General features: G+C 51.4%; 2 protein-coding genes across 7 annotated transcripts; both read right to left on the bottom strand.

The window, feature by feature from the left end:
• Window positions 1–310: 310 nt before the first annotated feature.
• On the bottom strand, window positions 311–19,163 carry RAB4B (RAB4B, member RAS oncogene family). Of its 4 annotated transcripts, XM_031004535.3 has the most exons (8): window positions 18,978–19,163; window positions 17,271–17,351; window positions 16,871–16,985; window positions 13,460–13,522; window positions 13,225–13,379; window positions 10,495–10,590; window positions 10,277–10,407; window positions 311–692 (listed from the first exon to the last, which is right to left on the bottom strand). In XM_031004535.3, exons 1-7 carry the CDS (start codon window positions 18,991–18,993, stop codon window positions 10,292–10,294), a joined length of 642 nt encoding a protein of 213 aa, XP_030860395.1. In that variant the 5' UTR covers window positions 18,994–19,163; the 3' UTR covers window positions 311–692; window positions 10,277–10,291. The 4 variants fall into 4 exon arrangements, with proteins under 4 accessions (XP_030860395.1, XP_030860396.1, XP_030860394.1 ...); XM_031004536.3 differs by lacking the exon at window positions 13,460–13,522 and having other exon boundaries at window positions 18,978–19,153; XM_031004534.3 differs by lacking the exon at window positions 18,978–19,163 and having other exon boundaries at window positions 17,271–18,308.
• A 642-nt stretch (window positions 19,164–19,805) lies between these two features.
• On the bottom strand, window positions 19,806–26,637 carry MIA (MIA SH3 domain containing). 3 transcript variants are annotated; one of them, XM_019015581.4, is made up of 5 exons: window positions 22,152–22,610; window positions 21,694–21,826; window positions 21,478–21,611; window positions 20,290–20,400; window positions 19,806–19,972 (listed from the first exon to the last, which is right to left on the bottom strand). In XM_019015581.4, the coding sequence occupies exons 2-5, from the start codon at window positions 21,821–21,823 to the stop codon at window positions 19,949–19,951; spliced, it is 399 nt and encodes a 132-aa protein (XP_018871126.2). In that variant the 5' UTR covers window positions 21,824–21,826; window positions 22,152–22,610; the 3' UTR covers window positions 19,806–19,948. The 3 variants fall into 3 exon arrangements, with proteins under 3 accessions (XP_018871126.2, XP_055225467.1, XP_055225466.1); XM_055369492.2 differs by lacking the exon at window positions 22,152–22,610 and adding an exon at window positions 25,426–26,637 and having other exon boundaries at window positions 19,875–19,972; XM_055369491.2 differs by lacking the exon at window positions 22,152–22,610 and having other exon boundaries at window positions 19,875–19,972; window positions 21,694–22,134.
• Window positions 26,638–27,650: the final 1,013 nt, after the last annotated feature.

Raw genomic sequence — 27,650 nt, 5'->3', positions numbered from 1 at the left:
CCAACCTGCCCAACATGGAGAAACTCCATCTCTACTAAAAATACAAAATTAGCCAAGTGTGGTGGCATATGCCTGTAATCCCAGCTACTCGGGAGGCTGAGGCAGGAGAATAGCTTGAACCCGGGAGGTGGAGGTTGTGGTGAGCCAAGATCACGCCATTGCACTCCAGCCTGGGCAACAAGAAGGAAACTCCATCTCAACAACAACAACAAAAAAACAGAACCAAGGCCCCCAAACACCGTGACACATGATTCTTCCATCAGGGACTTCTTCCATCTCCCTGCCATCTCAGAATAATGGAGGCCAAGACACAGGTGTAAACAATGCTTTATGGGGGTAGGGTGGGTGCTGGACAGGCCTCCAGGTAATAAATAACAGGTACTAGCAACAGCAGGGCCAGATGGGGAGTTGGGGACAAATGACCCTGGTCTCAGGCTTTGGGAGCTCTTGGGGTATGGTTAGGGGTTCAGGGGGACAGACATTAGCCAAGACAGAGGAAGCAGCAGCAGGTACGGGATCCCCCTTCCCCCGTGGCTCAGTCTTGCCCCAAAGCCAGGCCCCACCAGGCCAGGGAAGGGGGACAGGTGGCAACGTAGCTTCTCCGGGGCCAGGGCAGGTTAGGACACGGCCTCTCGGAGCCTGGGCCTGGGCCCCAGCTGGAAGGGCAGGGCTGGTCCTGGAGAACAGGTGAGCTGAAAGAGAAGGGTGTGGTGACCTGCAGGGTCCCCAGGGTCTGTCCAGCCGGTCTCTATCTCATTTCCAGGTATTTCCTTCCCCTTCTATCTGCATCGGTCTGTCCATACCTTTCTTCTCCCGGTTTCTACATTGTCTGATTTTCCGCCTCTCCCCTGCAGGTAATTTGGGGCTTGTGCTGAGGGTACCTGCATCTCCCTCTTTGTTTGCCTCAGAGAGCTGTCTGAGTCTGTAAAGCCACATTTCAACATCTAAATATCATGAATCTGGATGGACGCAGTGGCTCACGCCTGTAATCCCAGCACTGTGGGAAGCCAAGGCAGGAGGAATGCTTGAGCCCAGGAGTTTGAGACCAGCTTAGGCAACACCACGAAACCCCGTCTCTACAAAAACATACAAACATTAGCCAGGCGTAGTGGCATGCACCAGTAGTCCCAGCTACCTGGGGGGCTGAGGTGGGAACATCGCTTGAGCCTGAGAGGTGGAGATTGCAGTGAGCCAAGATTGTGCCACTGCACTCCAGCCTAGGCAACAGAGTGAGACTGTCTCAAAAAAATAAATAGGCCGGGCGCAGTGGCTCATGCCTGTAATCCCAGCACTTTGGGAGGCCGAGGCGGGCAGATCACCTGAAGTCGGGAGTTCCAGACCAGCCTGACCAACATGGAGAAACCTCATCTCCACTAAAAATACAAAATTAGCCAGGTGTAGTGGCACATGCCTGTAATCCCAGCTACTCAGTAGGCTGAGGCAGGAGAATCGCTTAAACCCAGGAGGCAGAAGTTACGGTGGGCTGACATCGCACTATTGCACTCCAACCTGGGCAACAAGAGCGAAACTCCATCTCAAAATAAATAAATAAATAAATAAATAAATAAATAAATAAATAAATAAATAAATAAATCGGCCAGGCACGGTGGCTCACGCCTGTAATCCCAGCACTTTGGGAGGCCAAGACAGGCAGATCACAAGGTCAGGAGTTCAAGACCACCCTGGCCAATGGTGAAACCCCGTCTCTACTAAAAATACAAAAATTAGCCAGGCGTGGTGGCAGGTGCCTGTAGTCCCAGCTACTTGGGAGGCTGAGGCAGGACAATCACTTGAACCCAGGAGGCGGAGGTTGCAGTGAGCCAAGATCACACCACTGCACTCCAGCCCAGGCGACAGAGGGACATTCCATCTCAAAAAAATTAAATAAATAAATAAATAAATAAATAAAATGAACCTGCCTTTGTATCTTTCTGTGTCCCTCTATGTTCCTGGATCACCCTGGCTCTAAGTCTCATTTCACTGTTCCCCAAGCTGGGGAGACAACGTTAGGTTAGTGGTTCTCACTTTGGTTGTATATAGCATTACCTAGGAGCTTCCAGAAATCCTGAAACTGGCTGGCTCACATCTTTTTTTTTTTTTGGAGATGGAGCCTCGCTCTATTGCCTGGGCTGGAGTGCAGTGGCGCGATCTAGGCTCACTGCAAGCTCCGCCTCCTGGGTTCACGCCATTCTCCTGCCTCAGCCTCCTGAGTAGCTGGGACTACGGGCACTTGCCACCACGCCTGGCTAATTTTTTTTTTTTTTTTGTATTTTTAGTAGAGACGGGGTTTCACTTGATCTACAGATCAAGCCAGGATGGTCTTCATCTCCTGACCTTGTGATCCGCCCGCCTCAGCCCCCCAAAGTGCTGGGATCACAGGCGTGAGCCACCATGCCCGGCCTGGCACACATCTTTAATCCCAGCACTTTGGGAGGCCAAGGCGTGAGAAATCGTTTGAGGCCAGGAGTTTGAGACCAGCCTGGGCAATACAGTGAGACCTCATCTCTATTTATCTTTTAATTAAGAAAAAGTCCTGAAACCACTTCAGAGTCTCTAGAGTGAGGCCTAGGCATCAGTATCTTTTAAAATTCTCCAGGTCATTCTAATGTGTGTCACTGCCTTGGTGGGGAAATCAGTTTGGTGGGCCTTGACCAATTTTTAAATTCAAACAGAATAGCACAGAACGGCAAATACCAGAGTGCATCATATATAATAAGAATATTCTACTGGTTGGGCGGGCACAGTGGCTCACGCCTATAATCCTAGGACTTTGGGAGGCAAGGGCAAGAGAGGATCACTTGGGCCCAGGAGTTCAAGACCAGCCTGGGCAACATAGACACCGTCTCTACAAAATTAAAACATTATTTAAAAAAAAAAATTTTGTAAATAGGCCAGGCGCAGTGGCTCATGCCTATAATCCCAACACTTTGGGAGGCTGATGCAGGCGGATCACCTGAGGTCAGGAGTTTGAGACCAGCCTGGCCAACATATTGAAACCCCGTCTCTACTAAAAATACAAAGAAATTAGCTGGGCGTGGTGGTGGGCGCCTGTAATCCCAGCTACTAGGGAGGCTGAGGCAAGAGAATCGCTTGAACTTGAGAGGCGGAGATTTCAGTGAGCCGAGATCACGCCATTGCACTCCAGCTTGGGCAACATGAGCGAAACTCCATCTCAAAAAATGATAATAATAATTTAAAAAGATATATTATATTGGTTGGCTGGGCTCGGTGGCTCATGCCTGTAATCTTAGCACTTTGGGAGGCTGAAGTAGAGGATTGCTTGAGGCCAGGAGTTTTTTTGTTTTGTTTTGGTTTGGTTTTGTTTGTTTTTGTTTTTGTGAGACGGAGTCTAGCTCTGTCGCCCAGGCTGGAGTGCAGTGGTGCGATCTCGGCTCACTAAAACCTCCGATTCCAGGGATCAAGCTATTCCTCTGCCTCAGCCCCCTGAGTAGCTGGGATTACAGGAGCACACCACCACGCCTGGCTAATTTTTGTATTTTTAGTAGAGGTGGGGTTTTACCATGTTGGTCACCCTGGTCTCAAACTCCTGACCTCGTGATCTGCCCGCCTCAGCCTCCCAAAGTGGTGGGATTACAGGCGTGAGCCACTGCACCCGGCAAGGCCAGGAGTTTAAGACCAACCCGGCTAACATAGTGAGACCATATCTAAAAAAAAAAAAACAGAAAAAAGAAAAGAAAAGAAAAAAGGAAAAGAGGCCAGGCATGGTGGCTTCCACCTGTAATTCCAGCACTTTGGGAGGCTGAGGTGGGTGGATCACTTGAGCTCAGGAGTTCGAGACCAGCCTGAGCAACATGGTGAAACCCCATCTCTTCAAAAAATAAAAATATAAAAATTAGCTGGGCGTGGTGGTGCACACCAGTAGTCCCAGTTACTTGGGGGGCTGAGGTGGGAGAAACACTTGAGCCCAGGAGGTCAAGGCTGCAGTGAGCTGAGATGGTGCCACTGCACTCCAGCCTGGGTGACAAAGTGAGACCCTTCTCAAAAAAAAAAAGGAAAAGGAGAAGAATATTATATTGGCCAAAAGAGACAGAAAACAAATTGGTGGTTGCTAGGGGTTGGGGGAAATGGAGAGTGACTGCTTAATAAATATGGGTACAAAGGTATAAGGTACAAAGCAGTATAAGTATGGTACCTCTTAGAGTAATGAAAACGTTCTGAGGCTGGGCGCGGTGGCTCACGCCTGTAATCCCAGCACTTTGGGAGACCGAGGTGGGTGGATCACCTGAGGTCAGGAGTTCAAGCCAGCCTGGTCACGGTCAAAGGTCAAATGCCGTTTCCACTAAAAATACGAAAATTAGCAGGGTGTGGTGGTGCATGCCTGTAATTCCAGCTACTCCAGAGGTTGAGGCAGGAGAATTGCTTGAACCCTGGAAGTGGAGCTTGCAATGAGCCAAGATCGCACCACTGCACTCCAGCCTGGGTAACAGAGCGAGACTCTGTCTCCAAAAAAAAGAAAAGAAAAAAAAAGAAAACATTCTGGAACAACACAGAAGTGGTGATTGCACAACCCTGTGAATGTACTGAATGCCACTGAATTGTACACTTTGAAAAGTCACGTAAATGTATGTTATGTGACTTTCATTTTAGTGCCAAGAAACGAAAGAATACTGGTGGTAGGAAAATGTGTGTTTGAGTTTTATATGTGGGTGGGATCTGCTACAGTCAGTCCTTGATTAACACATAAAATATATTTCCTCCTGTAGATTGCAGTCAGCAAAGTGTGAAAAAGCCTTGCCTTGCCTTGTTACATTTCACCTACTGAGGACAAACTCTCTAGGACAGAGTCTCTGCTAAGCCCTGAGGTGAAGAAGACACACCCATTCATTTGAGCTCAGCCCAAAGATGAATAAGAAGAAAACTTTAAAAACAGCCCTCATCGATCAAGTCTTGACCATCAGGCCCCATTCTGAGCACTTTCATGAATTAATGTATTTCTTCTTCTCAACACCTATAGAAGCAGGTGCTATTATTAGCCTCATTTTACAGATGAGCAAACTTAGGCTCAGGCACAGCAGGTGCAAAGTCCTGGAAAGACAAGAGAGCACTGTCCGAAGACATCATCCTTGATTCCTCTCCCTCTTTCAGATTACACATCCATTCCATCAGGAAATCATGTTGGCTCTGCCTTCCAAGTAGATCCAAGGTCTAACCACTTGTTCCCCACCTGTCCCGCCCTGGAGCTGCCAAGGGCTGGGAGGGGATTTAGCATGAAGTACAGAAGGGAGAACTGGCAAGACACACACATCCCCCAGAGAAGGAGGGACGGGACCAAATCCTGCAGGGTTTTGAAAGCCTGTCAAGAAGTCTGGGGCCGGGTGCAGTGGCTCATGCCTATAATTCCAGCACTTTGGATGCTGAGGTGGGTGGATCACTTGAGGCCAGGAGTTTGTGAGCAGCTGGCCAACATGGTGAAACCCTGTCTCTACTAAAAATATAAAAACTTTGCCAGGCGTTGGTGGCCCATGCCCATAGTCCCAGCTACTCAGGAGGCTGGGGCACCAGAACTGCTTGAACCTGGAAGCGGAGGTTGCGGTGAGCCGAAATCGCGCCACTGCACTCCAGCCTGAGTGACAGAGTGAGACTCTATCTCAAAAAAAACAAAAGTTTGGACCAAGCCTGGAGGAACAAGTAGTGCTGCCTGGAGGAAGGAAGGAGGTTGCCAGGGAAAAGACGGTAGGAATGTTCCAAGCAGAGGCCCAGCATGAGCAAGGGCCCAGAGGAATGGGAAGAACTTCAGTGTGGCTGGAGTGGCCTGAGAGGTAGGGAGACCGACAAGTGGCTGAGGCTGGTGAGGCTGGGCTGGCAGGGGCCAGTCCCTGCAGAGGGTCAAACACCAGGCTGAGGAGTTCAGCTGTGTCCTGGGGCCCTGAGAGGCATGGATGGTTTTGAAAAAGGGAGCGACAGGAGCAGATATGTGTGTTAGAAAGACCCAGTGGCTGCATCAAAAGGAGACAGGATTGGCCGGGCACAGTGGCTCAGGCCTGTAATCCCAGCACTTTGGGAGGCCAAGGCAGGTGAATCACCTGAAGTCAGGAGTTCGAGACCAGCCTCACGAGCATGGCAAAACCCTGTCTGTATTAAAAATACAAAAATTGGCCGGGCGCAATGTCTCATGCCTGTAATCCCAGCACTTTGGGAGGCCGAGGCAGGTGGATCACGAGGTCAGGAGATCGAGACCATCCTGGCTAACATGGTGAAACCCCGTCTCTACTAAAAATACAAAAAATTAGCCAGACGTGGTGGCACGCACCTGTAGTCCCAGCTACTCGGGAGGCTGAGGCAGAAGAATCACTTGAACCCAGGAGGCGGAGGTTGCAGTGAGCCGAGACTGGACCACTGCACTCCAGCCTGGGCAACAGAGCGAGACTCCATCTCCAAAAAAAAAAAAAAAATACAAAAATTAGCTGGTTGTGGCGGTACATGCCTGTAATCCCAGCTACTTGGGAGGCTGAGGCAGGAGAATCACTTGAACCCGGGAGGAGGAGGTCGCAGTGAGCCAAGATGGCGCCACTGCACTCTAGCCTGGGTGACAGAGTGACCAGAGTGAGATTCTCTCTAAAATAAAAAAATAAAAAAAAAAAAAGGCTCACGCCTGTAATCCCAGCACTTTGGGAGGCCAAGGTGGGAGGATCACAAGGTCAGGAGATCGAGCCCATTCTGGCTAACACCGTGAAACCCCGTCTCTACTAAAAAAAATACAAAAAATTAGCCGGGCGTGGTGACGGGTGCCTGTAGTCCCAGCTACTCAGGAGGCTGAGGCAGGAGAATGGCGTGAACCCAGGAGGCGGAGCTTGCAGTGAGCCGAGATCGCGCCACTGCACTCCAGCCTGGGTGACAGAGCGAGAGACTCTGTCTCAAAATAAAAAGACAGGAACCAAAAAAAAAAAAAAAGAGAGAGGCCAAGACTGGAAGACAGAGAGTCTAAGGAGGACATGAACCCTATTCCCTTCTCAGCCACTCCTCTTCCCGCCCCCTTGTCCTGTCCTCCACCATCTCCCCTGGACTTTGCAGCAGCTTCCTCTCTGGTGTCCTGGTGACCTCCTCTGTCCCTCACAGCCCCTTCCCTTTATGCAGCCAGAGGAACTCTCTGCACCCCTGAATCTGATCCTGTCCTTCCTCTGTTCAGAAGCCTCCTGTGGCTCCCACACAGGGTATAAGCCAGAGGCCTCCCCAGGGCCCACAGGCCCTACCTGATCTGCTTCCTCCAACCCCTGACCCCATCTCATGCTGTACCCACAAAACACACACAGGTCCTCCATGATGCCCACACTGGCTGCTTCGGTCACCCTCACCGACACCAGGCATACCCCTCGCTAGAAGCATTGCTGTGCTCTCCGGCAGTGCTCTTGCCCCAGATCCCCACAGGCCTCCCTATCTCCCTTCCTTCACTCAAATGTCATCTTCTCAGCGAGGCTTCCCTCATCATCTTGTTTAAATGTACACTCTTGGCCAGGTGCGGTGGCTGATGCCTGTAATCCCAGCACTTTGGGAGGCTGAGGTGGGCGGATCACGAGGTCAAGAGATCGAGACCAACCTGGCCAACATGGTGAAACGTCTCTACTAAAAATACAAAAATTAGCTGGGCATGGTGGCACGCACCTATAGTCCCAGCTACTCGGGAGACTGAGGCAGAAGAATTGCTTGAATCCAGGAGGCAGAGGTTGCAGTGAGCTGAGATCATGCCACTGCACTCTAGCATGGCGACAGAGTGAGACTCTGTCTCAAAAAAAAAAAAAGGGCTGGGCGCGGTGGCTCCCGCCTGTAATCCCAGCACTTTGGGAGGCCGAGGCAGGCAGATCACCTGAGGTAGGGAGTTCCAGACCAGCCTGACCAACACGGAGAAACCCCGTCTCTACTAAAAATACAAAATTAGCTGGGCATGGTGGCACATGCCTGTAATCCCAGCTACTCAGGAGAATGAGGCAGGAGAATTGCTTGAACCCGGGAGGCAGAGGTTGCGGTGAGCCGAGATCGCGCCATTGCACTCCAGCCTCGGCAACAAGAGTGAAACTCCATCTCAGAAAAAAAAAAAGTACATTCTTGGCTGGGCGCAGTGGCTCACGCCTGTAATCTCAACATTTTAGTAGGCTGAGAGTGGGTGGATCACTTGAGGTCAGGAGTTTGAGACCAGCCTGGCCAACATGATGAAACCCTGTCTCGGCCAGGTGCAGTGGCTCACACTGTAATCCCAGCACTTTGAGAGGCCGAGGCGGGCAGATCACAAGGTCAAGAGATCGAGACCAGCCTGGCCAATATGGTGAAACCCCATCTCTACTAAATACATAAAAATTAGCCAGGCGTGATGGCGGGCGCCTGTAGTTCCAGCTACTCAGGAGGCTGAGGCAACTTGAACTCAGGAGGCAGAAGTTGCAGTGAACCAAGATCGTGCCACTGCACTCTAGCCTGGGCAACAGAGCAAGACTCCGTCTCAAAAAAAAAAAAAAGAAAAAAGAAAAAAAGAAACCCTGTCTCTATAAAAATTTAAAAAATTAGCCAGGCATGGTGGTAGTCACCTGTAATCTCAGCTACTCGGGAGGCTGAGGCAGGAGAATCACTTGAACCCAGGAGGCGGAGGTTTCAGTGAGCCGAGATCACGCCACAGCACTCCATCCTGGGTGACAGAGCAATACCCCGTCTCAAAGAAAAAAAAAAGTACACTCCTCCACCCTATCCACCCATCTGTGCCTGTTTTATTTTTCCCCATAGTTCTTACCTCCCTCACTACTACATACTTTACTTTTTTTTTTTTTTTTTTTTTAGAGTCTCGCTCTGTCACCCAGGCTGGAGTGCAGTGACGCATGGTCACAGCTCACTGCAGCCTCGAACACCTGGGCTCAAGCCATCCTCCCACCTCAGCCTCCCAAGTAGCTGGGACTCCAGGTGCACACCACCACGCCTCGCTAATTTTAAAAAACTTTTTGTGGAGATAAGGTCGCTTTGTTGCCCAGCCTGGTCTCAAAGTGATCTTCCCATCTCACCCTGCCAAAGTGCTGGGATTACAGGTGTGAGCCACTATGCCCAGCCGACTTACGTCTCTTGTTTATCACCTGTCTCCCCCAAAGAGAATGTCAGCACCATGAGGATGGGAGTCTGTTGTACTCCCTGCCATATCCCCAGTGCCTTGAGCAGGGCCTGGCACACAGCAGGCGCTCAATAAATCGCTGGAGAACTATGAATGGGAGGGTCAAGGTCTAGGGCAGGAAGCTGGCCTGGGGCTGCAGGTGGATTCCCTGTGGACCGGCAGATGTCTCCTTTTTTTTTTTTTTTTTTGAGACAGAGTCTTGCTCTGTCGCCCAGGCTGGAATGCAGTGGCTCAATCTTGGCTCACTGCACCCTCAGCTTCCTGGGTTCAAGTGATTCTCCTGCCTCAGTCTCCCAAGTAGCTGGGACTATAGGCATGTACCACCATGCCTGGCTAATTTTTGTATTTTTAGTAGAGGAGGGGTTTCACCGCATTGGCCAGGCTGGTCTAGAACTCCTGACCTTATGTATACCCCCCATCACATGCAACCCCTCTGCCTGTGTCCCCTCATCCCACCCTGACCCCTCTGCCTCTGCCTGCCCTATCCCACCCCGATCCCTCTGCCTGTGCCCCGACCCTGGCCCTGACCCCCCTGGGCCTCTCCCCTGCTGGCTCTGACCCCTCTCCCCCAGTGCTTCCCCATCTGGTCCTGACCTTTCTTTCTTTTTTTTTTTTTGAGACAAAGTCTTGCTCTTGTCACCCAGGCTGGAGAGCAATGGTGTGATCTCAGCTCACTGCAACCTCCACCTCCCAGGTTCAAGTGATTTTCCTGCCTCAACTTCCCGAGTAGCTGGGATTACAGGCACCTGCCACCATGCCTGGCTAATTTTTGTATGTTTAGTAGAGAGGGGGCTTCACCACGTTGGCCAGGCTGGTCTCGAACTCCTGACCTCAGGTGATCCGCCCGCCTCGGCCTTCCAAAGTACAGGGATTACAGGCATGAGCCACCGAGCCCGGCCTGGCCCTGACCTTTCTGAGCTGTCACTGTCTGGAAGTGGGTCTGTCTCCCCACCCCCACCCAATGAACTGCCTCCGCCTGCCTCGGACTCCCAAAGTGCTGAGATTACAGGCGTGAGCCACTGCGCCCAGCCAGATGCCTCCTTTAGCTTGTGTGTTTTTGCATCTTTCTCTCACTCTGTTTCTCTTGTCATCACATGTTCAGTGTCTATCTCCCACACCATCTCCCCCATTCCCAAGAGACCACCCTGCCTCCCTGAGCCCCCAGTGTCCCACCTGGCTCCACAGAGCTCAGCAGCCACACGGCTGAGGGGCCACAGCCTGGGCGCTCCGAGGCTGCCGAAGCTGGCGGAGGGACGCATCCCCGTACTGAATGCCAGAGCCCATCCTCTCCGGGTCTAGCTCGCCTGTGGGGAAGGGGAGAGGTCAGCACTGGTTGCCTGGAGACCCCCGGGCCTGCCCTTCGCTCCCACTCGGGCCGGTCGGGGCCTCACCTGAGTCAATCTTGTTGAGGATAGTGCGGGCACACTTGAGGAACGCCTCCTCCACGTTCTCGCCTGTGAGAGCGCTGGTCTCCAGGAACATCAGCTCTGCAGGGGCACACACTCTGAGGTCAGGGCCCCAGTTAGTCCCCACCCTCCACTGAGCTCTCACCCGCTGACTCTCATCCTGTTCCTCCAATGTTCCATCACCCCTTACCCTCACCTCAGGCCTCTGCGCATGCCATTTCCCTGCCACTAATGTCCGCTTCCCGATATGCCCACCCAGCTCTTCCTTCAGAGCTCAGCTCACACAGCTCCTCCTCCAAGAAGTCCTCCCTCACTTCCTGGGCTGAGTCAGGTACCGACTTAGGGCTCCCACAGCTTCTTGTGGCCCCCTATCCTGGCCCTGACCCCTCTGCTTGTGCTTCCTCATCCTGGCCCCAACCCTCTGCCTGGGTCCCCATCCCACCCCTGACCCTTCTGCCTGGGCCTGCGCCATTCCATTCCTGACCCTTCTGCCTGGACCTGCCCCATTCCACCCCTGACCCTTCTGCCTAGGCCTGCCCCATTCCACCCGAGCCCTCTGCCCATGCTCCCCCATCCCATGTAACCGCTCTGCCTGTGCCTCCCAAACTTGGCCTTGACCCCTCTACCTGGGCCCCCCATCCCACCCCAACCCCTCTGCCCATGCCCCCCATCCCATGTAACTCCTCTGCCTGTGTCCCCTCATCCCAACTGACCCCTCTGCCTCTGCCTGCCCTATCCCAGCCCTGACCCCTCTGCCTGTGTTCTCCATCCCACCCCGATCCCTCTGCCTGCCCCCCCAGTACTGGCCCTCACCCCTCTGGGGCTCTCCCCTGCTGGCTCTGACCCGTCTCCTGGTGCTTCGCCATCAAGCCCTGACCTTTCTGAGGTGTCACTGTCTGGAAGTGGGTCTGTCCTTCCACCCTCACCCACTGAACTGTGAGCTCCATGAAGGTTGGGCCTAGGGCTGTCTCCAACACTGTGTCTCTAGCACAATCTAGGACAGGAACAGGCCAACCAGAGTCTACCCATCAGCAGCATGACAAGGCCCCACAGTCAGAAAATCAGAGCTGAATTCACACCCACACCTCTCTGATGGCAAAACCTCCTTTAAACCTGGAGGTTGCAAAACAGGGGAACACAGGCAGATCTCCAGCCACCAGATGTGGGTGGTTTGGCCAACACAATGTTTTCAAATGAGTTTATACTTGCAAACCTTTTTTCTTTGTTTTTTTCTTTGAGACAAAGTCTCTCTCTGTCCCCTAGGCTGGAGTGCAGTGGTGTGATTGCAGATCACTGCAGCCTCGAACTTCTGGGCACAAGTGATCCTCCTGCCTCAACCTCCTGAGTACCCCAGACCACAGGCACATACCACCACACCCAGGGTTTTTTTTTTTTTTTTTTTTTTGTAGAGGCAGGGTCTCACTCTGTTACACAGGCTGGTCTAAAACTCCTGATCTCAAGTGATGCTCCTACCTTGGCCTCCCAAAATGCTGGGATTACAGGTGTGAGCCATTGTGGTTGGCCCTTGCAAACCTTTTGGTGTGGGTTGTCAGTATGCTGCACTCCCCTTAACACCAGTACCTGTTACTCAAGGATCTACCCCATCCCATCTCCTGTATTCAAAAATGTGCCTTTCGCCGGGCGCAGAGTCTCACGCCTGTAATCCCAGTACTTTGGGAGGCCGAGGCAGTCGGATCACAAGGTCAGGAGTTCGAGATCAGCCTGGCCAATATGGTGAAACCCCGTCTCTACTAAAAATATAAAAATCAGCCAGGCATTGTGGTGCGCACCTGTAGTCCCAGCTACTCGAGAGGCTGAGGCAGAAGAATCACTTGAACCGGGGAGGCAGAAGTTGCAGTGAGCCGAGATTGCGCCACTCTACTCCAGCCTGGGCAACAGAACAAGACTCCGTCTCAGAAAAAAAAAAAAAAAATGCCTTTCACCTAGGGCCATCTGGGGTTGCAATCTCTACATTAAACCAATACCCGGGAAGGTGCAGTAGGAGGAAAAAATAAATAAAATAATTAATTTAAAAAACCAATACCCTGTGCGGCCTCCCGACGGTAGGCAAAACTTTAGCGGCCAACATTAATCTAGCACCCCCTCTGTGGCGGGTGCTAAGGACTTTCCACAGACAATCTCCCTTAATCATCACAGCACACTGTGGGGCAGAAACACTGTGATCCCACTTTCCAGATGAAGAAACTGAGAACCAGTGTAATCACATAGCTCACTGACGGCAACACTTAGTTTTGTTGTTGTTTTGTTGTTGTTGTTGTTGTTGTTGTTGTTGCTTTTGGAGACAGTGTCTTGCTCTGTCTCCCAGACTGGAGTACAATGGCGTGATCACAGCTCACTGCAGTCTTAAACTCTCAGGCTCAGGTGATCCTCCTGCCTCAGCCTCCACTGTAGCTGGGACTACAGCCATGAGCCACCACACCCAGCTAATTTTTAAAATTTTTTGTAGAGATAGGATCTCACTATGTTGTCCAGGCTGGTCTCAAACTCCTGGGCTCAAGCAGTCCTCCCACCCTGGCCTCCCAAACTGCTGGGATTACAGGTGTGAGCCACTGCACCCAGCCAACACTCAAATTTGAACCCAGACTTCTGAACCTCCACGTTCCCCTGCTGGGTACAGCCACTGAGAGCCAGTAAACCCATGGTCCCTGTGGACTGTCCACCCCACCACCACCTGGTCCACGACACAGCCCTCACCATTCTCCTGGGCAAAGCGGGAGGCCTCCAGGAAAGTGACCTCCCGCTCAGGGTCCAGGTCCTTCTTGTTGCCACAGAGGATGACCACGATGTTAGGGCTGGCTAGGGTGCGAGCATCCGTCAGCCAGGCAGCCAGTGAGTTGTATGTCTCCCGGCTGTGGAGAAGGGAGAAGGGAGGGAGGCAGTGCGGGAGAGGAACCACCCATGCCCTACCCCACCCACCCCGGGCACCCACCTGGTGATGTCGTACACCAGCAGGGCTCCAGCCGCCCCTCGGTAATAACTCCGCGTCACTGACCTGTGGGGCCAGGGGGACCCAGTCACCCCCAAGGCTGGGGTCTGCCCCGAGAATGCCCCCCTCTACAGAGAGAGACTGGTGGTTCGGAGGCCCCCCCTTCACTGCTGGCCCATCCCCCAAAACCTGGCCTTGGTCGGGTCACCATGCAATTCCTCTCTCTTCTTGTATCCTTGCAGTCCCTCTCTCTTCGCCTCTCTCAGCTTCTATCTCACTTAGCTGGCCAGCTGTCTCTATTTATGAATCTCCGTTTTTGTCTCTCCCTGTGTCCCTATCTTTCCATTCGTCTGTTTTTCTCTCTGTGTCTCTTTCACGTGTGTCTTATTTTTTATTTTTTTGACGGTCTTGCTCTGTAGCCCAGGCTGGAGTGCAGTGGTACGATCTTGGCTCACTGCATCCTCGACCTCCTAGGCTCAGTATCCCAAGGGAGAGATCCTCCCACCTCAGCCTATGGAGTATCTGGGACTACAAGTGTGCACCACCACACCTGGCTAATTTCTTAATATTTTTTGTAAAGATGGGGCTTTGCTAGGTTGCCGAGGCTGGTCTCCAACTCCTGGGCTCAAGTGATTCTCCTGCCTTAACCTATGTGTCTTTTTCCTTTTTCTTTTCTTTTTTTTTTTTTTTGAGTAGAAGTCTCACTCTTGTCTCCCAGGCTGGGGTGCAGTGGCATGATCTCGGCTCACTGCAACCACTGCAACCTCCACCTCCCGGGTTCAAGTGATTCTCCCACCTCAGCCTCTCAAGTAGCCAGGATTACAGATGCACGCCACCACATCAGGCTAATTTTTGTATTTTTAGTAGAGATGGGGTTGGCCATGTTGGCCAGTCTCATCTCGAACCCCTGACCTCAAGTGATCCGCCCACCTTGGCCTCCCAAAGTGTTGGGATTACAGGCGTGAGCCACTGTGCCCGGCCCTACATGTCTTTTATTGATTGATTGATTGACTGATTGATTGAGATGGAGTTTTGCTCTGTCGCCCAGGCTGAAGTGCAGTAGCGTGATCTTGGCTCACTGCAACCTCTGCCCCCCGGATTCAAGTGATTCTCCTGCCTCAGCCTCCCAAGTAGCTGGGATTACAGGCGTGCACCACCACGCCTGGCTAATTTTTGTATTTTTAGTAGAGATGGGGTTTTGCCATGTTGGCCAGTGTGGTATTGAACTCCTGACCTCAAGTGATCTGCCCGCCTAGGCCTCCCAAAGTGCTGGGATTACAGGCGTGAGCCACCGTGCCTGGCCCTATTTAATTCCCTATTTCTCACTGTCTTTTTTATTTGTTTGTTTCATCTCTGTGGCTCTCTCATGCTTACCTTTGCCTTCCCATGCATTTGTGCATTCATTCATTCAACATTTTCTGAGCAAATCTCCCCTTTGCCTGGCCCTGCCCAAGCACTATACAACATCTGCTTATCCTTCTCCTGCTGTGTCAGGTGGAGGCTCCTTCCCAGTGTAGCCAACTCTGCATTCTCTGTCTCACCAGTCTGGGTCCTTCTGGAACTCATGCAATCATTGCACAGCATTTACTAAGCACTCACCGTAAACCTAGCCCATGCTACACACCTGTCTATCCTTCAGCCCCTCTGCCTTTGGGCTCTGTGCACCTCAGGCAGTTAATCCATACGCAAGTATTAACTCAGCAGCTACTAGGTGCTGCCATAGATCACACTTTTCCATGGACTGAATTCCCTCTATTTCTCTCCCTGCTCTCTGTTTCTCCGACTCTCCTAAGGTTTTTTTTTTTTTTTTTTTTTTTGAAACGGAGCCTCGCTCGGTCGCCCAGGCGCGATCTGGCTTACTGCAAGCTCCGCCTTCCGGGTTCATGCCATTCTCTTGCCTCAGCCTCCCAAGTAGCTGGGACTTCCAGCGTCTGCCACCACGCCCAGCTAATTTTTTGTATTTTTAGTAGAGACGGGGTTTCACCGTGTTAGCCAGGATGGTCTCGATCTCCTGACCTCGTGATCCGCCCGCCTCGGCCTCCCGAAGTGCTGGGATTACAGGCATGAGCCACCACGCCCGGCCTCTCCTAAGGTTTCTATGTGTCTATCAACTTTTCTGCTCTGCAGGCATTTCCTGAAGACCTACAGTGTGTTGAGCCCTACGCATTTCTCTCTCTCTCTCCCACAACACGTCCATTTCTCCATCTCTCTTTTGGAAAGATGGGATTTCACAATGTTGCCCAGGCTGGTCTCAAACTCCTGGACTCAAGCAGTTCTCCTGCCTTGGCGTGTGTGTCTTCAGTTCCCTATTTCTCACTGTCTCTCTTTCTGTTCCATCTCTGTGGCTCTCATGCTCACCCTTGCCTTCCCATAAATTCGTGCATTAATTCATTCACCGTCCAACTACACCTGTCTGACTCACCCTGTCTCCCTCTCTGCCTCTGACCTCTGTTTCTCTGTGTCTCCTCACCTCCCTTTACTTATTTATTTATTCATTCATTCATTCATTCATTCATTTATTTATTTATTCATTCAGAGACAGAGTCTCGCTCTGTCACCCCGGCTGGGGTGCAGTGGTGCGATCTTGACTCACTACAACTTCTGCCTCCATTTATTTATTTATTCATTCAGAGACAGAGTCTTGCTCTGTCACCCCGGCTGGGGTGCAGTGGTGCGATCTTGACTCACTACAACTTCTGCCTCCCAGGTTCAAGCAATTCTCCTGCCTCAGCCTCCCGAGTAGCTAGCATCTACCACCACAGCCTGGCTAAATTTTTTTTGATTTTTTTTTTTTTTTTTTTTTTTAGTAGAGACACGGTTTCACCATGTTGGCAGGCTGGTCTTGAACTCCTGACTTCAAGTGATCCACCTGCCTCAGCCTCCCACAGTGCTGGGATTATAGGTGTAAGCCACCGTGCCAGGCCTCCTTACCTCCCTTATCATTCTCTTCAACTCTCTTAGTCTCTGTCTCTCTTGCTCTTTTCCTGAGTGTGCGTCTCTCAAGTTTCCCCTTCTCTTTCTGTTTCAGTGTCTCTCAGTCTCCATCCCTTTCCCCACCCCCAAGCCACTTTTCTCTATCTCTTTTTCTTTCTTTGAGATGGGGTCTCAATATGTTCCCCAGGCTGGTCTCAAACTCCTGGGCTCAGGCAATCTTCCCACCTTGGCCTCCCAAAGCACGGGGACTACCGGCATGAGCCATTGCGCCTGGCCCCTACCTCTTTTTCTTCCACCATCTCTTTCTCTCTCCAGTACTCCCTCTCTCCTTGGCTATATATACCTGCTAACTACGGTGTCTCATCTCTCTCTGTCTGCCTTGTCTGCCCTCTCAGTGTCTCCAAGTGACTCTACACACACATCTCTCTCTTTCCTTCTCACTCTCTCTCCCCATCACCCTTGGGAGCCCAGCCCACCTACCGAAACCGCTCCTGGCCAGCCGTGTCCCAAATCTGTAGCTTCACAGTCTTCCCACCCACGTTGACCACCCGGGATCCAAACTCCACGCCGATTGTGTGGTTGGAGTCCTGTTTGACTGGGAGTAGGAGGAACAGAAGGGGCAGTACAGGGAGAGAGGAGACAGCTCAGAGGATCCCCCATCCTCCAAGGCCCTCTCAGTCTCTACAAACCCATTCTCATTGCTGGAGTGACTTGAGGTCAAGGAGAACCTAGTAAAGGACATACGACAAAGCAAGGACCAAAAAGCCAGCACTGGACTTGTACCTATGGCCAGCCCTGCCCTCCCCACCCGCTGCCCACCAGCCCACACCCTGCGCATAAACACAGCTCAGGGTTCCCAGGACCACTGCGGGAAACTCACACTTATTCTCAATGAACTGATGAAGGAGACATGATTTGCCAGTTCCTGCACTGCCAATCACCAGGAATTTGAAGAGGAAGTCTGACCAGATGGAGCCAAAATCAGGGATACCCACAGGGAGAGAAAGATACAGGGAAAAAAGATGGATTCCAATCCAATCTCTCTCTCTAACCATCACAGTTAGAGGGAGAGAAACAGACATAGGCAGAAACAAACTAATAGGTAACAGTAACAGATAACTCTTATGTAGTACTTGCCATGTGCCAGGCACATTCTATATATTTTTTTTCAACTTTTATTTTAAATTCAGGGGGTACATGTGCAGGGGTTTTTTTGTCGTTGTTTTTGTTTTTTTGAGACAGAGTTTCACTTTTCGTTGCCCAGGCTGGAGTGCAATGGCGCGATCTCGGCTCACCGCAACCTCCACCTCCCAGGTTCAAGCAATTCTCCTGCCTCAGCCTCCTGAGTAGCTGGGATTACAGGCATGCGCCACCACACTCAGCTAATTTTGTATTTTAAGTAGAGATGGGGTTTCTCCATGTTGGTCAGGCTGGTCTCAAACTCCCGACTTCAGGTGATCCGCCCGCCTCAGCCTCCCAAAGTGCTGGGATTACAGGCATGAGCCACCGCGCCCAGCCCACATGTGCAGGTTTGTTACATGGGTCAATTGTGTGTTGTTGTGGGCCAGGAACAGTTCTAAAGGTCTTTACTCACATCAACAGCTCACATCATCCTCAGGAAAACTCTATGAGGGAGGTAGACTAAAAATTATTCCCATTTTCCGGATGAGGAAACAGGCCAGAAAGGTTAACTGACTTGCCCAAAGTGACACAGCTGGGCAGAAGTGAGATTCAAACCTAGGCCAAGGGCTCCAGAGTCCCAGATCTTAGCTATTTCGTCGCTAAAGTCTCTTGAAAGCTATTTAAACAAGGACTACGATATAGCCCTTGTTCCTCTTCACCTCCTACCACCCTCTGACTCATTCACTCCACTATAGCTCCTGACCTTCAGTCTATTCCCTGAAAATGACAAGCTGGTTCTCACCTCAGGATCTTTGCACTCTTCTCCCTTCTCTTCTATATTTGTTGAATGAATGCGGCTCCCTCTGACTCCTAAACCTGCACTTCCCCTGCCTCCAATCACCACCTCCTATGGTGCATCCCTACTGATTTTCCACTTCCCGACTTCTCCTTCCCTCCCTCTGCCCAGAACCCGGCTCCATTCTCATGCGTAAGTCCCACCCTTTGCCACTAAGTCCTGCCCCTAACTCAAGGACAGCCCATCCCCAAACCCATTCCAGAGCTCTCTCCAGCCAGATGAGCCCCAGGGTCCCGAGCTTCCATTCAGTGTTCCCTCTAGCCCATAAGCCCGACTCCTGCCATTCATGCAGTCAGCCCCGCCCCTTCACTAGGCTCCGCCCAGATCCATTAAGGCCCACCTCTTCCCTCAGGGCCTCCCTGAACCCCTCAGGACCAGCTCCCTCAAATCCCGCCCCAGATCTATTTAACCCACGCACCAGACCCTCAGGCTCCACCTAAATCGATTAAGCTCAGCCTCAGACCCACTAAACCCCTCCCAGCATCCACTTAGTTCCTGCCTCCATCACACCAGACCCCGCCCCCTGATCTACAAAGCCCCGCCCATTCCCACAGGCCGCATCCTCCCTGGGCCCAGACCCAGGACCCCAGCTTCGTCCACCACCCTCACCGTAGGTCTCAGCCATGACTCGGTCGCGGCCGCTGAGGGCCGCAATATGGCGCCGCGGCCGCGCCTGCTCCTCGGCTGGCAGCCGCTCCACTCCGGCTACAGCCCCGGCTCCTTCCTACTCCCCGGGCCCGGCACCGCCACTTCCGCCTCCGCCCCCCTCCGGCGCGACCCGCTCCAGCAGCTGGATACCAGGCGACGCTTTCCGAAGGGCGGGATTGGCGGACTCGCGAGCAGGGGGCGGGACAAGAGGCGCGGATTGGTGGCGTGAGAAGGACCAAACCCAAAGGGGCGGGGCCGAGCCCAGCGATTGGCTCAGCAAGTGGGAAGGGACGTGCAGAGCTGCTTAGCTGAGCCGAGGAACGGATTTAGTCTGGAGTACGGGGGGCAGAGTCGAGTCTCCGGATTGGATCGGAGCGGACTTGGGGGAGGGGATACAAATGCAAAGAAGGGGGCACGGGCAGGATTGACAGAAAGAGGCTGGAAGAGGAGCTGATCTTGAGCTGGCGGGAGCGATTACTGTTCTCAAAGGCGAAAAGGAGGAAAACTGGGCAGATAGGCACAGGTTACTTCCCACCTCCCTTTCCAGATAATCTTCCAAGAAAACCTTTGCTGTGCGATTTATATCCTCCGCGTAGTCCGATTGGCTCCCTCCCACTGGTCTAGAGAGGACACTACAATCCCCTAGTTGGGCTGCTTAGGTTTTCCTTTGCTTGTGTCCGAAACCTAAGCTTAGGAGCGCTCCTACTGCACAGGGCTTTCATCAGTGAAACTCTGCCTAGCAACCACTGACGTTACCACAGGCAGCGAGTTAATTGGTTAGATTCAGCAACCTAGAGAAACATTTTATTTGTACAGTCCCCACCCTACCCTACCCCACCCCAAAGACCACAGAGACGAGCCGTTTGCACTGGGCTGATTGTATTTGCATAAAGCCAAGGAGGGGAAACGGCAGGGCCAGCGGTAGGCTGAGCTCACTGGCAGTAGAAATCCCATTTCTGAAAAAGAGAAAGGGGAAACAGTGGAAAGAAAACCAGCGGTCACACCACAAAGGATCTAGTGGTTTTAGCAAAGGCTGCAGCTGCAGGGCCCAGGTCTGGCCACACAAGTGCTATGCAAATTAGCCTAGAGCCCTCTAATCTTTGCACCTCCCAACTGGACCCATTTTACTGGTGAGAAAATTGAGGCAGGGAAAGAATTTCTCCCAGCGCACATACCTAGGCTGCCAGGGAGCCTAGTGTGGGAGCATTTTTGCCCATCCCCACAACCTAAGGGTCCTCCCCCCACATTTCTTGCCAGCCCCCATGACACTCACGTCTGTCTTCACATCGACTTTGCCAGGTTTCAGGGTCTGGTCCTCTCGGACAATGCTACTGGGGAAATAGCCCAGGCGAGCAGCCAGATCTCCATAGTAATCTCCCTGAACCTGGGGAAGAGGAGTTAAAAGCTAGGGTCTGGGAAGATGGCAAGCTTGTGCCTGCTGAAGGCCTTTGCATTCTCCCTTCTCCCTGATCTCCACATAACTGGTTCCATCCTTGTCATATGAATCTCAGCTTAAATGCCACCTGTTCAGAGGCCCTTCCTGAACACCCAAGTAAGTCTCTGTTAATTCTCACAGCAGCACATATTTGCTTTTATTATTATTTTGGAAACAGGGTCTCACTGTGTCGCCCAGGTTGGGGTGCAGTAGCATGATCACGGCTCACTGCAGCCTCAACTTCTGGGATCAAGCAATCCTCCCACCTCAGCCTCCCGAGTAGCCAGGACCACAGACACATGCCATGATGCCCAGTTAATTTTAAATTTTTTTTTTAGAGATGGGGGTCTTGCTATGTTGCCCAGGCTGGTCTTGAACTCCTGGGCTCAAGCTATCCTCCCAACTTGGCCTTACTTGGGATTACAGGTGTGAGCTACTGTGCCTGGCTGCTGCTATTTTTTATGCCTTGCTTTTTGTTCATTTCCCTCCATTAGAATAAAAAGGATCGTTTGTTGTTGTATCTTGGTGTCTAGAACAGAACGTGGGACCATAGCAGGTGCCCTAAAATTGGTAAATAAAGTGAAAATAGGCTGGGGGGCAGTGGCTCACACCTGTAATCCCAGCACTCCGGGAGGCCAAGGCGGGCAGATCATGAGGTCAGGAGTTCAAGACCAGCCTGGTCAATATGGTAAAACCCTCTCTACTAAAAATACAAAAATTAGTCAGGTGTGGTGGTGCATGCCTGTAATCTCAGGTACTTGGGAGGCTGAGGCAGGAGAATCGCTTAAACCCAAGAGGTGGAGGTTACAGTGAGCCGAGATCGCGCCATTGCACTCCAGCCTGGGTGACAGAGCAAGACTGTGTCTCGGAAAAAATTAAAAAATAATAAGCAAATAAAATAAAGTAAGTAACAATATCCCCCCACAATGTCTATTTCAGTTCACCCCCCTCAAATCTTCCCTTCATGGGGATAATGAGTCTACCCCAGCTCTGTACCCTTCCCTCTTTCACTCTCCCAAGACTCACGCTGCCTCCCCAGAAGAGCCGCCCACGGCCCTTCAGCTTGGAGAAGACATACACCACTTGGCCCCGGTGAATGGTCAGGAATCGGCAGTCGGGGGCCATGTAGTCCTGAAGGGCCACAGCCATGGAGATAGGGTCTAGGGAAGGAATAGAAGGGAATGCAGCACCCTCCACACAGGCTAACGCCCAAGCCCCCAATTCTCCCCTCCCCATTCTTACGGCTGCACTCTTGGTCCGCACACAGCTTCCGGTCAGCCAGCTTGGGCATAGGGCCACCCCTGACACCAGGTCCGGAGAAGGCAGACAGCAAGATGATGACACCAAGGCACACCAGGGACCAGGCCATCATGGACTGTGAGCAAGAGAGTGAGCAAGGGGGTGCTGGGGTCTCCAATTTCCTCCCCTCCCTCTCTCCCGTAGTACAAGGAAACTTGTGTTCTTGGTCTTGTCCCCGCCCTAAACCAGTCCCAAACTTCGCCCACACCACCTAGAAGTTGCTATACAACCAGAACCATTTCAAGGATAGGGTAAAGGCTGTAAGCCCAGGGAAATTCCCAGATAAGGTCCAAAGCAGCTCACAACTTTCCCAGTGACAGCCCCCTCCTCAACAATCACGGAGGCCTAGACAAGGTGGTTGAAATATTCAATTCCATCTTCTCTTGAGTCGGCTTAGGTACCTGGGCTCCTCCGCTGTCCCCTCTGGCCACAGAAGCGGAGGAGCCTGTAAAGAAAACCACCTTGGAATTTCCTGTGCTGTGGGGCAGGAGAACAAGGCAGCCCTTTGATTACCAGAAACAGCCCAGCCCTTGAGTACTGACTGAATATTGTATGCTGAACCTTAGGCTAGGCACAGTCCCACCATAATCACTATTCCTCTGCACCAGACGCTTCCCACTGGATGACCTGGGCTAAGCTATTTCTCCTCACAAAGCCTCAGCTTCCTTATATGTAAAATGGGGACAATGAAAAAGCCAATAGTTATAGAGCATTCACCAAGTACATATTTATGTTATGAACTCAAATGGATACTCTGTATCATGTTAGGAGGAGTGATTATAACCCCTCCCTTTTTTTTCTTTTTTGAGACAGGGTCTCACCCTGTTGCCCAGGTGGAGTGCAATGGTGCCATCCCGGCTCACTGCAGCCTCAACCTCCTAGACTCAGGCAATCCTCCTACCTCAGCCTCCTGAGTAACTGGGACTACAGGCACAAGCCACCTATGCCCGATTAATCCATTTTTTTAAATAATTATTTTGAGGTAGAGTCTTGCTCTGTTGCCCAGGTTGGAGTGCAGTGGCATGATCCTGGTTCACTGTAGCCCCTATTTCCTGGGCTCAAGCATTCCTCCCACCTCAGCCTACCGAGTAGCTGGGACCATAGACATGTACCATTATGCCCAGTTAATTTTTTGTATTTTTTGGTAGAGCCGGGGTTTCGTCATGTTGCCCAGCCTCGTCTCAAACTCCTGGGCTCAAGCAATCTGCCCACCATGGCCTTCCAAAGTGCTGGGATTACAGGCATGAGCCACCAAACCCAGCCTAATTTAATTTTTTGAGACAGGATCTTGCTGTTGCTCAGGCTGAAGTACAGTGATGTGATCATAGCTCACTGCATCCTCAAACTCCTGGGATCAAGAAATCCTCCCCTCTCAGCCTCTCGAGTAGAATAGTAGGCAAGTCACCATTCTTGGATGATTTCTTTTATTTTTATTTTTCTAGAGCCAATGTCTTACTGTGCTGCCTGGGCTGGTCTTGAACTCATGTCCCCAAGTGATCCTCCCGCCTTGGCCTCCCAAAGCACTGGGATTACAGGCATGAGCCACCAATGCCTGGCCTATAACCCCTTGTTACATGGAAATGGAAGTGTGGAGTTAAGGAACTTGTCTAAGGCTTACAGAGCCAGGAAGTGGAGAAGTGGAGAGGCTAAGACTTGTATCCAGGCCCACAGCCATTGCTATGCTATCTTTTTTTTTTTTCTTTTTTTTCTTTGAGATGGAGTCTCATATTGCAGTGGTACAATCTCGGCTCACTGCAACCTCCGCCTCCCGGGTTCAAGCAATTCTCCTGCCTCAGCCTCCCGAGTAGCTGGGATTACAGGCATGCGCCACCATGCCCGGCTATTTTTGTATTTTTAGTAGAGACAGGGTTTGTCCATGTTGGCCAGGCTGGTCTCGAACTCCCCATCTCAGGTGATCCACCCGCCTCGGCGTCCCAAAGTGCTGGGATTACAGGCGTGAGTCACCGCACCTGGCCTGAAAGATTTTTTTTTTTTTACAGACAGGGTCTCACTCTGTCGCCCAGACTAGATTGCAGTGCCACAATCACAGCTCACTCAGCCTTGAACGACTGGGCTCAAGCTATCCTCCCACCACAGCCTCCTAAGTAGCTGTGACTATAAGTGTGAGCCACTGCACCTGGCTTTTAAATGCAATTTCTTTTTTTTTTTTTTTTTTTTGAGACATTGTTTCGCTCTTGTCACCCAGGCTGGAATGCAATGGCACGATTTAGCTCACTGTGACCTCCCCCTCCCGGGTTCAAGTGATTCTCCTGCCTCAGCCTCCTGAGTAGCTGGGATTACAGGCATGCGCCACCATGCCCAGCTAATTTTGTATTTTTAGTAGAGATAGGGTTTCACCATGTTGGTCAGGCTGGTGTCAAACTCCTGAACTCAAGTGACCCACCCGCCTTGGCCTCCAAAAGTGTGGGGATTACAGGTGTGAGCCACCGCACCCGGTCCCTCTTTAAAAAATTATTTCTTCATTCAGGCCAGACATGGTGGCTCACTCTTGTAATCCCAGCACTTTGGGAGGCTGAGGCAGGCGGATCACTTGAGGTCAGGAGTTTTGAGACCAGCCTGGCCAACATGGTGAAAATACAAAAATTAGACAGGCATGGTGGCACACACCTGTAGTCCCAGCTACTTGGGAGGCTGAACCAGAATCACTTGAAACTGGGAGGTGGAGGCTGCAGTGAGCCAAGAGCGTGCCACTGCACTCCAGCCTGAACGAGAGAGTGAGACCCTGTCTCAAAAAAAAAAAAAAAAAAAAAAAATCCGCCGGATGCAGTGGCTCACACCTGTAATCCCAGCACTTTGGGAGGCCGAGGCGGGCAGATCACAAGGTCAGGAGTTCAAGACCAGCCTGGCCAATATGGTGAAACCCTGTCTCTACTAAAAAATACAAAAATGAGCCAGGCATGGTGGCGCACGCCTGTAGTCCCAGCTACTCAGGAGGCTGAGGCAGGAGAATTGCTTGAACCTGGGAGGTGGAGGTTGCAATGAGCCAAGATCATTCCACTGCACTCCAGCCTGGGTGACAGAGTGAGACTCTGTCTCAAAAAAAAAAAAATCATTTCTTCATTCATTAAAGATTTCATGAGTACATAAAGTATCCTAGGCCTTGATCAAGACCCTGGAGATTCATCAAGGAATGAAAATTAAAGGGGAGATAATCAATGAACAAAGTTCAGATATATGATAGTGTGTAAAGTATTAAGGATACTCAGAAAGAACACTCAAGAATCAGCTGTGGGAACCGTGCCCCCTGCCCCATATTACTGATGAAGCCACAAAGAAATAGAAGTGACTTCAATTCCCAAAGCACAATGCATGTATCTCCTGCTGCATAATTAGCCTAAGACCAACATTGCCCCAGTGAGGTGGCTCATGCCTGTAATCCCAGCACTTTGGGAGGCTGAGACAGGAGGATTGCTAGAGCCTAAGAATTTGAGACCAGCCTAAGTAACACACGGAGACCCTTGTACCTACGAAAAGAAGAAAAAAAGAGAAAAACTAGCTGTGCATGGTGGTACAAACCTGTAGTCCCAGCCACTCAGGAGGTTGAGGTGGGAGGACCACTTGAACCCAGGAGGTAGAGGCCGCAGTGAGCCATGATCGTGCCACTGCACTCTAGAGCAAGAACCTGTTTAGAAAAAAAAAGACCAAAATTATCACCTTTTCTGTGGGTCAAATGTCTCAGGCTCAAGGTCTGCTATAAGGCTTCAATCAGCCTGTCAGCCAGGGGCACAGTTTCATCTGAAGGCTGAACGGTGGGAGGACTGCTTCCAAACTCATTCAGGCAGCTGTTGGGGAGATTCAGTTGCTTGTGGGAACTGGACTGAGGGCCTCTGTCCTCAGTTTTCTTGACACGTGGACCTCTACAGACAGCTTGAGAGGTGAAGATGCCTGGGCCTCTGGGCCGGTGAGGACTTGGAGAACTTTTCTGTCTAGCTAAAGGATTGTAAATGCACCAATCAGCACTCTGTGACTAGCTAAAGGTTTGTAAACACACCAATCAGTGCTCTGTGTCTACCTAATCAGGTAGGGGACTTGGAGAACTTTTCTGTCTAGCTAAAGGATTGTAAATGCACCAATCAGCGCTCTGTGTCTAGCTAAAGGATTGTAAGCACACCAATCAGCGCTCTGTGTCTAGGTAAAGATTTGTAAACGCACCAATCAGCTCTCTGTAAAAACAGACCAATCAGCACTCTGTAAAACGGACCAATCAGCACTCTGTAAAATGGACCAATCAGCTATCTGTAAAATGGATCAATCAACAGGATGTGGGTGGGACCAAATAAGGAAATAAAAGCAGGCCACCCTAGCCAGCAGCTGCAACTGGCTCAGGGCGCCTTCTTTGTTCTTTTGCTGTTTGCAATAAATTTTGCTGTTGCACACTCTATAGGTCCACATTACCTTTATGAGCTGTAACACTCACTGCGAAGGTCTGCGGCTTCACTCCTGAACTCAGCATAGACTACAAACCCACCAGAAGGAAGAAACTCCAGATACATCTGAACATCTGAAGGAACAAACTCCAGGCACACCATCTTTAAGAACTGTGACACTCACTGCGAGGGTGCATGGCTTCATTCTTGAAGTCAACGAGGCCAAGAACCCACCAGAAGGAACCAATTCCAGACACAAGCTCACAACGTGGCAGCTGGATTTCCCAACAGCAAGACAGAGGCCAGTCTTTGTACCCACCCTTTGTACTCTCCCTCCATATTGCAGCCACAGGAGCAGGGCCACTGAGAAGCACAATTTTTTTTTTTTTTTTTTTTTAAATTTTGAGACAGAATCTCACTCTGTCGCCCAGGCTGGAGTGCAGTGGCGTGATCTCGGCTTACTGCAACCTCCGCCTCCCGGGTTCAAGCAATTCTGCTTCAGCCTCCAAGTAGCTGAGACTACAGGCACGTGCCACCATGCCTGGCTAATTTTTGTGTATTTAGTAGTGACGGGTTTCACCATATTCACCACGCTGGTGTCAATCTCCTGACCTCAAGTGATCTGCCCACCTCAGCATCCCAAAGTGCTGGGATTACAGAGGTGAGCCACTGTGCCCAGCCTCTTTTTTTTCATCTCTCACCTCCAAAGTGTGCTTCAGAGATCCACAGGCTAAGCGTCCTTCTCCAGAGGGTCCACGTTGCTCCCAGGGACCCTCACCTCTAGACTGGCAAGTCCAAGCTTTTTTTAGAAGAGGATGGACACACACAGGCTTGGGGCCAGGGAAGAGTTTGTCAGGGATGAAGACTAGGTCTGTGCCATGTCTACAAACCCAACACCAAGCACCATGAGCTCAGCTCAAATGCACCTTCTCAGAAGGGTTTTCTGGACCACTCATTACTGTTCCCAACCCCATCACCCACTTCACATCAGGATTTTTTTTTTTTTTTTTGGAGTCTTGCTCTGTCACCCAGGCTGGAGTGTGCAGTGCCACTGCACCTCCATCTCACTGCAACCTCCACCTCCAGGTTCAAGTGATTTTCCTGCCTCAGCCTCCCAAGTAGCTGGGATTACAAGCACGTACCACCACGTCTAATTTTGTTGTTGTTGTTGTTGTTGTTTGTTTTTTTGATACAGAGTCTTGCTCTGTCGCCCAGGCTGGATTTTGGAGTGCGGTGGCGCGATCTCGGCTCACAGCAAGCTCCACCTCCCGAATGGCTCACGCCATTCTCCTGCCTCAGCCTCCCAAGTAGCTGGGGCTACAGGCGCCCGCCACCACACCCGGCTAATTTTTTTGTATTTTTAGTAGAGACGGGGTTTCACCGGGTTAGTCAGGATGGTCTCGATCTCCTGACCTCGTGATCCGCCCCACCTCGGTTTCCCAAAGTGCTGGGATTACAGGCATGAGCCACTGCGCCCGGCTGTTGTTGTATTTTTAGTAGAGAGAGTGTTTC

This window comes from Gorilla gorilla, chromosome 20 (assembly GCF_029281585.2).
Source record: "Gorilla gorilla gorilla isolate KB3781 chromosome 20, NHGRI_mGorGor1-v2.1_pri, whole genome shotgun sequence".
Classification (NCBI taxonomy): domain Eukaryota; kingdom Metazoa; phylum Chordata; class Mammalia; order Primates; family Hominidae; genus Gorilla; species Gorilla gorilla.
Note: the sequence above shows the minus strand (reverse complement) of the source record. Positions and strands in the feature narration are given on the sequence as shown.

Excerpts from the sequence above, each read along its gene's own strand:
- RAB4B (XM_031004534.3), bottom strand. The coding sequence starts at position 17,472 with ATGTCTGTTTCTCTCCCTCTAACTGTGATGGTTAGAGAGAGAGATTGG. Across the intron at positions 13,380-13,459 it reads CTGGTGTACGACATCACCAG|CCGGGAGACATACAACTCAC; the intron begins GTGGGTGCCCGG and ends CCTTCTCCACAG. Across the intron at positions 10,591-13,224 it reads CCGCTTTGCCCAGGAGAATG|AGCTGATGTTCCTGGAGACC; the intron begins GTGAGGGCTGTG and ends GTGCCCCTGCAG.
- MIA (XM_055369492.2), bottom strand. The coding sequence starts at position 21,823 with ATGATGGCCTGGTCCCTGGTGTGCCTTGGTGTCATCATCTTGCTGTCT. Across the intron at positions 20,401-21,477 it reads GGCTCTTCTGGGGAGGCAGC|GTTCAGGGAGATTACTATGG; the intron begins GTGAGTCTTGGG and ends CCTCTTCCCCAG. Across the intron at positions 19,973-20,289 it reads AAGTCGATGTGAAGACAGAC|AAATGGGATTTCTACTGCCA; the intron begins GTGAGTGTCATG and ends TCTCTTTTTCAG.